The 12644-nt window shown below is 41.0% G+C and overlaps 1 protein-coding gene across 1 annotated transcript in view; it reads left to right on the forward strand.

Annotated features, from left to right (window-relative positions):
• tmem8b (transmembrane protein 8B) overlaps nt 1-12644 on the forward strand; it is a gene marked incomplete at both ends in the record, with an annotated part of 46529 nt that overhangs the window by 23194 nt on the left and 10691 nt on the right. The window contains 3 exons of the mRNA XM_083674254.1: nt 9444-9540; nt 9997-10120; nt 12055-12197. Coding sequence (XP_083530380.1) covers nt 9444-9540; nt 9997-10120; nt 12055-12197 — 364 coding nt within the window. The remainder of the gene's footprint in view (nt 1-9443; nt 9541-9996; nt 10121-12054; nt 12198-12644) is intronic.

A 12644-nucleotide genomic window follows, 5' to 3' on the forward strand; every position in this document is an offset into this window, starting at 1 on the left:
AGCAATGATTGATTGGTATTAACAGGCCCAAAGTGTGCAAAAAAACATTCCCCACACCATTACACCACCTCCACCATGAGAAGGTGTACAGGTGTTCCTAATAAAAAGTTTGGTGAGTGTATGCAAAAGTAATTCATGTGAATGGGAGATTTGCGTGAACATTTGAGTGATGTACCTTGGCCTCAATATTCAGACCTAAGCAAATATTATTTTGGGTGTGATAAGGAGACTTACTAGACTATGTCCAGGCTTTCTACTTTTGATCTGCTTTTGTTAAAAGTGAAGTATGTAGTTTTGCATATTGCTGCCACCTCTGTCCACACTGAACATTTGAAAACATACATATGGTACATAAGGCCAGTACTTGTCCCAGATTTTAGAAAGCACTTTGTTTGGACCAAAACAGCGGTCTTTACTAAATGTTCTTTATCATGTGATCTCATTCCTTGACTTCTACTGCTTTATCATGGGCATTTAGCACTATTTTAAATCTCAAAATAACATAGTGGACCTTTAAAAGTGTCCTCCAGAATTGGACAAAATGTTAGCTGGGAGGTTTTGGAAGCCATAACCAAGCAAAAACAACTTATTGTATGTTGGAAAAAAAACAAAAAACTTTCAAGAAATAAAAGAATTATGTGCTCAATGCATCCCTATTGCTGCTATTCACCCTTGAGATTGTCAGCTCTGTTTACTAATGGATGAGAAAACTGATGTGGAAATGGACGGAGGTGAGAGAAGTCAGAGAGCTCTCACAGGCTGGTGCCGAGTTGGAAATGTGAATGATTTGTTCATGGTTGAGAGGTTAAAAGCCTGGTCCTGGAGGGTGAGTGAGCACCTTAAAGGAGGTAAGCCTTTGACGGTTTTGCTGAGCCTGGGACCTCCTGTAGGTAATACAGATCAGGACAGAAAGTAAGAGGTTTTCTGTGACACATTGAGGGCTCTGAACTGTATATTAGAGTGACCATTACTACTTGATGCCTTCAAGCCATTTCATTTTGCTGTGAAAATTGAATTTCAGTAGTCAAAGGCATTATCGTCACATTTTTATGGCTGAACTTTGGAATTCAGAACACTTAGACTAGCACAAAAGCTGTAATCAGACTTCATCATTCACTTTAAAAATGCTGGTTAGAAATTCACAATATGGGTTGTTTAATTGGACCCTTTTTAAGATCACAAAATACACAGTGCAGCCTTTTCTTTTTCTATTGAAACATTGCCAGCACTTGTTTCACTTCCCAATGCCAGAATGGAGAGGCGGGATTACCTCCAGCCAGAGGAACCAATGTCAACCCACTCCACCTGCTGGTAAATCAAGATGTCTCATTTGAGAGACATACGTCATGGCATGTGACCATTCACTTTAGACCTACGTCATGGCATGTGACCATTCACTTTAGACCTACGTCATGGCATGTGACCTACGTCATGGCATGTGACCTTTCACTTTAGAAGGCAGTTGGAGAACTTGGAACTTTAAAGGAAAGGTTGCAGAATTAGGTTGCTGTTAAACATCGTGATTTGTTTAATCCTTCCAGTTAAAAGTCCCAATACAACATACCAGTTTACATTTGTGTAGGAGCCTTTTAGTCTAAAGTTAAATTTAGAATGTGAATTATGACAGGATTGGATCCTAGCATTAGTTGGAAGCTACACAGTTTTCAACCACTTCACCACTACATTTCACTTTATACACCACCCTTGAAATTACACATGTTCAATAATGTATACACTAAGTACCATCCCAGTACCATCATATCGGAAAAGTGTTCAGAAATATGACGTCAAGAGGAGAACTGCCCGAGCAGGAGTGAAGCTGCTGTCCATAGACGGTGAAGAACCACATAATACAGTCCTTCTATTGTTTTTGAAAACATATTTTGGCATATTATGGCAAGTTACTGTACCCTGTGATTTCTTTATTCTTGAACAGCAACATTTTTTTGCAATCGCAGGCTTTTAGAATACAGCCCCTTTTACACCCTGATTCTGGCTTACCCCTAGCTAACCACCAGCAGCTTTGAAACACATCACATATTAGCAGTTCAGCACATATTATCAGCATTTCTCGTACTGTTACACAAAATCAAGATAAATCTATACCATCATAGCCACTGCTATACCACTGCTATAACCAACCTGCCTAAAACTCTGTTGTGGTTATAATGTCTAACACCAACATTGATATACATTACCTAGCTAGCTTATTCCATTCTGAAACACCATTCTATATCTGTGTATTTGACAGCTGTCAATAAATTACAATGTAGCTGGTCTGGTCTTTTTTGGAGTTCATATTTTGAATTTGCTGTTGGTTAGCTGTGTGGCTATGGAGCAGTTAGCTAACTGGCTACTGTTCAGGCCATTCTCTTCTTGATGTCAAAGCCTCAATGTATATATATATATATGTTTTTGATTAATGTAACAGGACAGGACAGTGTTTTTCAGATGGAAAATTATATCTCTGGAATGGGAAAGCAAGTGAAATGGCTCAGTTCACCAAAGACATGCTTACCCACTCAGCACTTTGAAAAGTCTCTGACGTCCAACACAGGGGGGTTGTAAAAGAGAATCCCTCACTCTTTTTGAAAGTTAGGGCAAAGAGTAGCCTCCTGAGTGCCACCACCGTAAAGCAAATGATTTCCATCCGCTGCCATATGCTGCCATCTGGGTATTATCTTGCAAGGACGATGTTGTGATTTATTCCTAGCCCACCAACGCACAGCAGGTTTTATGAGCTAGGTGTTTAATGGAAGTCATTTGCTCCATCTGCCACAAAACACCTGGCCTTCCCAGTCTTGCTCCACAACAAGAGAGCCTCTGGTGGGCTTGGACACAACAGTCTGGCAATCGGTAAACAGTGACCAGGTTGTTGCTGGTTCAAATTGAGGAGTTATATTTATGGCATATTGTACTGCTGTAATGCACTATGAATAGCTTTAGTTGCAGTGTCAAAATAAGAATGTTGGCATTAAAAGTCACTTAAGTGTCAAGTCTCTTAGTAAGGAATGACAGAAATTGAACTACATTTCCAGACTAACCTTTTGTAGTGGAATTGAAGAGAACCCTTGAGGGTTTCCCACTGTCCACTCAACATTTAGTCATGGTAGACTTTTTCTTCTTATAAGAACTTGTATGCCTCATCTTGTCTCACTAGTTATTGTTGCATTCACAACTTGTGCTTCCTTTTAGAGAGAATGAAAGCTGTCTTTATTTTCAGTTTTCAAAGCAAATCCCCAGTTGTGCAGGTGAATGACGAATTCAATGGCTTTTGGAGAACTGCTGTTTTAGGCTCTTTCATTACCTTCTGCTCACTGACATTTTGGTTCGAAATTAATCCCAGTATCAGTCTATTGTTCAAGCACAACCTTGCATAGACAGTGACTTTTAGGGGAAGACCACATATGGTGTTTGCTTGTGTCATCCTTGGATTGGTGTGTGTGTGTGTGTGTGTGTGTGTGTGTGTGTGTGTGTGTGTGTGTGTGTGTGTGTGTGTGTGTGTGTGTGTGTGTGTGTGTGTGTGTGCGTGTGTGTGTGTGTGCTGCACCTCCTGGAAATGTTCCTCAACTTATTCATTAATGGGAAGCGACAGTCATTAGAAGTCAACCTGCTTTGGTCTGGAAAAGGCAATTACCTGACACTAATGAGGCGGTATGAGCAGGCATAAATGGGGGCAGGGGGAGAAGAAAGGACAAGCACTCATCAGACTGGTGCTAAGTAATGGCACTTTCAAACGGGCAAAATGAGTGTATTTTATCGATGTGGCAATTATACAGCAATCATCCTGCTGTTGTAAGATTAAAGCCACATCAGACAAAACAGCTCCATTTGAAAAAGTTTTGAACCGGTCTAGAGCAGCTTTCAAAGTTACTCTATGCCTAAATCTTGTGGCTCAGCTTAGAAAAAATACTCGTAAGATACTATATCACAAGAAACATTTCCTTTGGAGGTCTGGAGAGTTTTAGATTTACCTATCTGGCTTGGATTGAACCTGGACAGAGTGCTGTGAGAACAAGCTCGCAATTTAATTGGATGTTCATTCCAAGAACCCTCCCCCACATGCCCGTAGATGATTGCTTGTTGCAAGTTTGGAACATTTAAGAAAATGGAAGGTATTAACAAACATTAGCAACAAGAATTAGCAAACTAAACCACTAAAAGCACTTTTGTCAAAATTGTCCCTAAACCAATTTGAACCAATGGTGTTCAAAGTCTTTGTTATATGCCCACTCGCTAACCCCAACCTACCACCTAACATTCTTCCTTTTTTGTATCTTCCTGCCAGTTGATGTTACTTGATTTGTAAAATATGTATTATATTGACTGTCCACACGTAAACATCTTTACGTTTCTTGGATGTATGATATTGTACAAAATAATTGATGAGATCAATTCTGCGCTCATATACTGAGGTCACAGACACTTCCCACCCGATGCTGACAAATTCCTTTTGCCTATTTGCAGATCATTTTTACCAGCTTTAGATGTACTGTATATTTATGATCCAGACGGTCTTAGAAGAGGAGTTGGTGATTGAAAAAATGTCATAGTCACGACTGCATTGAAAAAGCTGGTTTCAGTGTCCGTTATTTTTGGTGACCATCAGTTAGTTATCAAGGTGCTGTAGTTTATTGTTACATTTTGAATAAACATTTTTTTAATATAGTTTATTTGTGGCAACTATTACATTTTATCTGGCGCTACTAAATCTAAGACCACAAATATATCTCCAAAGCTAGGAAAAAAGTTGTCTGCATGGATCGGGTGGGAACAGCCTGTAACCATATGAGCAATGTTGATAACACGTCGGGAACTGATGGTGCTATCTGAGCAGGCCCCTGCGATAAAGTACCAGAGAAATGTGAATCAGAGAAACTCAACCAGCGAAAACGTCCTGTAACACCATGAAGAAGACATATCAGTATATGCCAATTGCAAAGGGGACTAATCGGTTTTGTTGTTTGTTTTTCGTTCTTTACATTTCTCTGGTGCTAGCATGCACTGGTTCGCTCAGATATAGTGTGATATTGTACAAACGGCTATTGAGTGTCCTTAATTAGTTTTTCATCCAAATAGCTGGCCTGCGACTTAAAGTTAATTGGAGAGATAGGGGTGGGTTTGGGAAATCAGTCAGACGAAGCTCTAGATGCAAGGACTATCAGTCCATGTCTATCATATTACAATTATGCTATTAAAACATATCTTGAAGCTGGTTGTTTTTCAAAGACATTGTTTAGAAACAATGCCGCAAAAAATATTATTATAATTATTAGATTTTGGGTTATGATAAAGTGAGACAGTTGTACTTTATTTCATTAGGCAAGTCATATTCTTTGAGAATAAATCCATGATTGTGCCTTTGAAACAAGATATTTTTTGAAAAACTGACTAGGAAATGCAGTAAGCTCCTGCAGTAGATCCAACTAATAATAGTTTGAATATGTAGTCAAAATAATAATTATTTTATGAACCAAACATACAATGACCCTAAAACATCAATCTGTCATTTATGTATTCAGACATGTGTATTATGAATTCAGTTTTGATCAATAATTCAAAGCACTTGGAGCAGTGTGAGCACTCATGTACAGCTCTCATGGGCCCCTCACAGTTGCTGTTTGCGCCAGCCTCTCATTCCTTTTTCATCAGCAGACACTGGGTTTTTTGTTAAAAATTGGTGGTGCCTACAGGTTGATAACTGTGTTGATAAATGTGACACTGGTCTATTTCTTCACCGACTAATAAGCAGTACAAATCAATAATCAAGTGTCCACCACTTCCCAACTCAATTTGGTCATTCATTTAGAATAATTGGACACTTCAAAGTCATTTCCTAGTGTCTAATTTACCCAACTTGCAGCCATGCCATTGGCTCAACTGTTTAATTTCCTTTTCATTTCATTTTGTAATTCTCACCATTCTTGATCTTGCTTAAGTGGGCGCTCTCTTTAATGAGCCAAATTTACATAAGATGCACCCATTTTTGTTAAAATATGTATATAAATAACAATTTAATATGCATGATCACAACACTGCAGTATGTCTCTTATTCCCTGGCAGCGCAGTTAAGTGCGCTTTCCATCCACTGCAGGTGGTTTGTGAATGAGCCACCATTTTCTTCTGGTTATTGCGATGGTGTAATGGGTACAAAAGCTTCTCAAACCTTTAATTAATTTGTCTTTCTGTTTGAATGCAAGGTTAAACTTTAATCAATGCATTCAATTCTTGCCTGAGGCCTGGTGCAATTGATCGAGGCCAAAGCCTGTTGATGAAATAAGTGTGTACAGTACAGGTGTGCGTGTATGTGTGTGTGTGTGTGTGTGTGTGTGTGTGTGTGTGTGTGTGTTGTGTGTGTGTGTGTCTATACTCCTCACTGTGGAAGTATGCTACCAAGCTACTGTGTTGTGAATGAACAGGCAGGGTAGTGCCTCTGAACTATGGGGACATTGGCACCTATCACACAGACAAGTTATGACCTCACCATGATGGTGGTGAAGTACGCTTATTGGCTCACAGCTAACTGCAGCCCCCCTCCCCTACTGTCATGGCTGTCATAACGATATCGTCCTTGGCTTGGGGTTGCAAAAGTCAGCTCACATATGATGTTGATTAGATGAGGCCTCTGGGACTGGAGCTGGGCAAACCAAGCCCCCTCTCTCTGAAGGTGAGGCAGTAGGGGTGACGGTCAAGAGGAGGGGGTTGAGGGTTGGTGAAATTCCCTGATCTCTCACCCATCCCCAGGGGAGCAGACAGTTTAATGCTGTCTCATGACCGCAAAGCCTGATGTAGCATGCCCTGTTATGCTCCTAGTACAGGTCACCTGTGAAATATGGTTAAGATATGTGCTTGTCAACTTTTAAATGCAAATACATGTATGTTAATCATCATATAAAACATGCCATGATAGCTATATTAAATTCACTATACAGTAACAATATGACACGCTTACTTAGGATTAGTTAGGCAGCTTTCCAGCTTAGAAATGGAACAGCAGTGTAAACAAATGAATAATAATAATAATAATAATGCATTTAGTGTGTATAGCGCTTCTCTCAGTACTCAAAGACACTACATTTCATGGAGAGAACAAGAATAGTTGCGTTTTGAGGGATCGTTTGAAGGAGGAGAGCGTGCTGGATTCTTTGATGTGGTTTGGGAGAGTGTCCCAAAGAGTGGGGGAGTGGAGCTGCAGTGGAGAAAGCCTGGTCCCCCCAGGTCCGGTGTTTAGTCCTGGTGATGGGGACAAGGAGGTTGGCATCAGCTGACCAGAGACTGCGGGAATGGGTGTGCTGGATGAGGATGTCAGAGAGGTAGGAGGGTGCCATGTTGAAATGTCTAAATTGGACTGGTAGCCAGTGGAGGTTTTGGAGGACTGGAGTGATGTGGTCTCTGTAATGGGTACTAGTGAGCAGGCCAATGAACAAACAGTTGTTTGCAAAGCAATTGTTTGCAAACAGCAACCTCTTTGCTCAAATGTCTTGTTGTGCATTTTCTGCTCATTCAAGACGGTTTTCCCACACCTATGCTCTAATCTCCAATTTAATTGAAATGCTTGCCAACCATGTCTCATTAGAATTTACAAATCACATATGCATATATGCATGATGGTAAGGCCTTGCTTTTCATCATATTCAGCCAGTCTCACAAATACACTTTTAAGAGCCTTGAAAACCCCACTGCCAGTCCTCATATTTCCTACAAATGGACTGTAATGGAAAGACTACTGTCTCATTTGTCTTATCTAATGAGATGTGATTTGTTCAAAAGTTCAAGATGAGTTTCAGTTTGGCACTTGTCTCTCTTGCCAGACTCGCCGTTGGTGTATCATCAGATACAACAGTCTGTGGGTACAGACTAGTATTGGAACTAGTTACACAATCTCGTCTTACAATAGTTACTTTCCAAAAAATACTTTTGGTGAAGACAGTTTTTTTGTTTTGTGGTCTTTGTTATGCAGTCAAAAAATATCAGCTGTGTGAACTGAATTTTAGTGGAGAAACGAGCAGATTTCCCCCCATATGTAAGTGATGGACAAAACAGACCACCTGATGAGCTGGACTTTAATGAGTAAGTTTTCCCTGTGGTCATATTAAAAATATTGTGTGATGAATTGCGATTGCGGGTGGGGTGATTGCAATTGCGGGTGCTCGTGGCTGATCCGTGGATCACTACTGAGTACTGTATGAAATAAAGAGTGCTATCTACTCATGCCAGTGTGAGGTTACCTTTTCACCTCCATCCCTCAGTGCTTCTGTAATCACAGGGAAGCAAAAACAGCCCTGCTTGTTCTGGTGCCCAGTTTGGAAGCGGGTACATTTCATGGGCTGCAAAACAGAACACTCAACAGCTGTATTCAAATACCTAATGTCAGCCAACTCTAGCTCTGTGATGTACTCCAAATTAACATTCAAAGACAAAGGAGTGTTTTTATGAATTTATGCCTCCACCTCTTGTTCTCATCTTCACATTGGCCAGCTTTCAATTAGGAGTTGTAAAAAACATGCTTTTAATGCTTGATGGGAATGCTGTCTGCAATGTGCTTGTCTGCCAGGCTCATTTGCACTTGCCTCCTTGTGGTTATTCCGATACTGAGTAGGGACAAGACATTCTTACTGCTAGCTACTAATTTACTGAGTGTTTTGAATGACAGCCGAGCGCAGGCCTCCATGGCTCTGGTTAGGCATCAGAGGTTATTGTTGCAAAGTGTACCTCTTAAATTAGGGCCTGCTACAACGTCAACCAGGCTTATGTGTTTGGCACATGCTACTGTATATATTTACACAATGTGTGTGTGTGCGTGTGTGTGCGTGTGTGCGGCATACAAAGAAACACGATTTTTGCTCCAGGTTAGTGATGCAAGACATTTTTAATACGCCTTCATTTAGCACTAGCCAATCGTGCATACATAGCAATCGTATATATTTTTTGCACTCTATCATTACAAAAGTAAAGTGCAGGGCAAAGTTATACCCTATGAAAGGATGGGGGTGAAATAAGGACTTTCAGTACCTAGGAATTCACTGTCCTGCTTCATCAGAGTCTGTGAGTGTGTGTCTGTGTCTGTGTCTGTGTCTGTGTGTGTAAGTCAGTTCCTCTATAATTTGCTTGATGCTCTGGATTTACTTATTCACCAGGCTTGTTAATAATGTATGCAGTGAGGGAATTGCTGGGAGAACATCTCTATTTTCAGATGTGCAGACAGACAGAAGGGCAGCACTGTTTAAAGACTACAGAGGACTTGTTTCCTTTTTGATGAGTCTCATACACTTATGACATGGTGGCGACAAGGGGTCAATGTACGCTGTGCTGCCATGTGAACCTCCAGCACCTCATTTCCCTCTGTCTCTATTCTCAGCTCTGGAAGCTGTGTTGGAAATGGCATGCCAGGTGGTATCTGATGGAAGATGTGTTTCTGTGCTTTGTTTGCTTATCCCCCACAGTCTTCGGTGAAAGGAGAGAACATCACTGTGTTTGGATGCCTAAATCATGGGATGCCTCTGCCCCTGCGTGACAATGCCACAGTGAACTGTGAATCTGGTATGAGCAGCTTGTCGTTCAATATAACATGGGTATAGTTCCATAATTTGTTAGCTGTTATCCTTCCTTGTGTTTTGCCCATAACAGCAGGTTGATTATACAGCCTGGTCACATTAGAAATCGTTAGATTATTTACTTAATGACCATGCATAGAATGTTTATAATGTTTTAGGAATATAATGGTATGTTGAAGAGAAGAGAGACTATGGAAGAGGGTATAATTCTTGGAACATCTCTGCTTCTTGTGAAATCAAAAAAAAATGTAGACCCCATAAAGTTTTGGTCATTTGAATATAAGAAGGATCTGTAATTTACAGACAAACACATGCTATTGTGTGGGTATATGATATTGGGTGATGGCCTGTGTAAATACATATTGTAAACAGAACATTTTAATGATTAATCTTTATTCTCTCTCTCTTTCCCTCTCTCTCTCTCTCTCTGAGTAACATACAGAGTCAGTGACAGGCTTTCTCCTCTCTGTCAATGCCACCTCCAACATCACCAAACTGAGGATCCCATACCCACAAACTGGCACCTGGTACCTCAGCCTGCGCTCCCTCTGTGCTAATGAGCACGGGTGAGTTGATGCCAACGTACCCACTGCTACTTTAGATACAGCTAACCCTTCAACCTGTTATGACAGTCCAACTGCTGATGGGTGGGATGACAGGAATGGTCTTCCAGACCCGAGTGAATTGTCGGATAAATGATCAAATACAATATCCAAATAATAGCAATGCCCCTTTAATATAGTTCTAGGCAAACATTTTCTAGACTAGACTTGTTTACATTTACTTTGTCATGGTTACAACATACTCACTTAACCAATGTATTAACCACTGTGCTGATAATTCCAACTTGTGGTCTTTAGCCCAATGATGCCCACCCACCTATCACTAATGAAGACACCCTCTCCTTGTAAAAGCGGGGCGCCTGCTGGTTCATCTGGTGAAGCCTCTCTCATCCACTTTAGAGTACATCTGCCTCTTCACCATCTGCTCCCCTTTTTAATTGGTTTACTTGGATTCGCTCAAGCCTCCTTTATGGCCAGCAATCATACTGTTTTGGACAGATGTTTTGGCACTGGATTTGGAGTTCTTGAGAAAGGCATCCTATCATAGAGGAGACGGAGTCAGTCAACCTATGGTCAACCCCCCCCCCCCCCCCCCCACACACACACACACACACACACCAACAGTTTTCTTACCTGCAATAGGAGTTACTATATACTGCTTATTGCACATATTTGTGTCCTCGTGCATCATCACAGCTGATGTTCAGAAGTAGGCAGCAAGAAATATACAGTGATCCTAGGAGCTCCGAAAATGGAGGAAGAGAATTCAACTTCATAGTATTTTGGCAATTAAACACATCCCGGGCGATGAAGGACTGACAAAAACACTATTCAATGGCTGCATTTTGACAGACGAATATCAAAAGTTTTGGTCTAGCCATTTTAACGTACCGTAGCCTGGATCCTATCATGAGACTTTGCTGGTTCTGGATGCACTCGCGAGCGCTCAATTTGAAACCCATGGAGACTGTGGACTTTAAGACGCTGTCTTAGAAGATGGCTTTGTTGCTCGACTAGACCACAGCCAAGCATGTTAGTGACCTCCATGCTCTCTCAGCTCATCCTTCATGTACTCAGTTTGCTCCTGGCCACTCTAAGGTTATGATATGTCCTAACGCCGTGTTTGTTCCTACAGTCATTCCCGTTACTTATAGTAGTTGAGCCACTGAGCTCTTGCCCTTTTACTCTCTGCGTTCTCTTCACCAGAACAGCGGTGCCTAAACACTTTGTGTCCGGTACACGTCCTGTGCGTGTACATGGACAGGACAAAGTCGTTCTGGAGGTGGGACCAACTGTTTGTTTGCTTTGCCAACCTCGCTTGGGGCAGGGCTTTGTCTAAACAGCACCTTTCCCACTGGTTTGTGGAGGTGGTTGCCAAGGCGTACAGTTGCCTTCCCTGGGGGCCTGGCACATTCCTGGCGGCATGGTGCAGTAATTTAACCTGTTACACCAGAAACGTGAACAATTGCGTGTGTAGATGCAGAATAAATATCCTTCCCAGTCTGTTTCTGCAAGGGACTTCAAATGTATCAATTCCTAAATATATAAATAATTGCGCCCTACAAGCTAGACATCCGTGCTGAATCATCGCTAACCAGTTTGGTGTGCATGAGTCAAGACGTTTTCTTATCTAGAGGCATGTTTTATCTGTCATACAATATCTGATCAGAGTGCACAGATACTGTTGGAAAAAACTCCAATTGAGACGGGAATTCGGAATAAGGTCAAATAGGGACAAACAGCTCAAATCGGGACAAACAGCTCAATATTCCACATGTTCTATTCGGAATATGCTTACTCCGATTAAGACGTTATTTAGGGTAACAAAACCAGAAAAAGGTGTTTGCATGACTCCTTATTCAGAGTATTGCCATATTCCGGGTAATATCAGATGTTTTGCATGTAAACATAATGATGTCTCTGACCTTGTTTTTCAGGTTCGAGCCATGCGCCAACGTTACAGCTGAGGTATACCTACGCTCCTATCTGACTCCATGCATCAACGACTGTGGGACGTATGGACAGTGCAAGCTTCTGCGCACTAACAACTACCTTTATGCCGCCTGCGAGTGCAAAGCAGGTGACAAAACTTATTTTTGAGATTCATGTTGTGAAAATTAATTAGAAAAAAACAGACAGAAAAGGGAAAAAAAGATGATTATGTGAAAAGAGAAATGCATCACTGTCGAGAAATCATGTCACAAAACAGAAATCATTGGTAATCATTGAGCTGTGGAAACACATAAATTGGCCTTTAAATACATGATTGATTATGAGATCTCAGCATTTGAAATCTCATAATCACTCAATCAGCATATTTGAGATAGTTTTGTACTGCACAGGGATTCTTAAGCACTTATGAAGGAGACTCAAAGTAAACCCCTTAAATTGCATATTTGCCATCTTAACCATTCACAGTATACATGGTTTCGGTTCATTTCCAGGTCAATAAGATTTGAAGAATTTCCATGTCCAGTATTGGCCTCTTATATTTAAGGACAGGGTCGGATGAGCCATTACTTGATAA

The sequence above is a fragment of the Argentina silus genome (assembly GCF_951799395.1).
Source record: "Argentina silus genome assembly, chromosome: 7".
Taxonomy (NCBI): domain Eukaryota; kingdom Metazoa; phylum Chordata; class Actinopteri; order Argentiniformes; family Argentinidae; genus Argentina; species Argentina silus.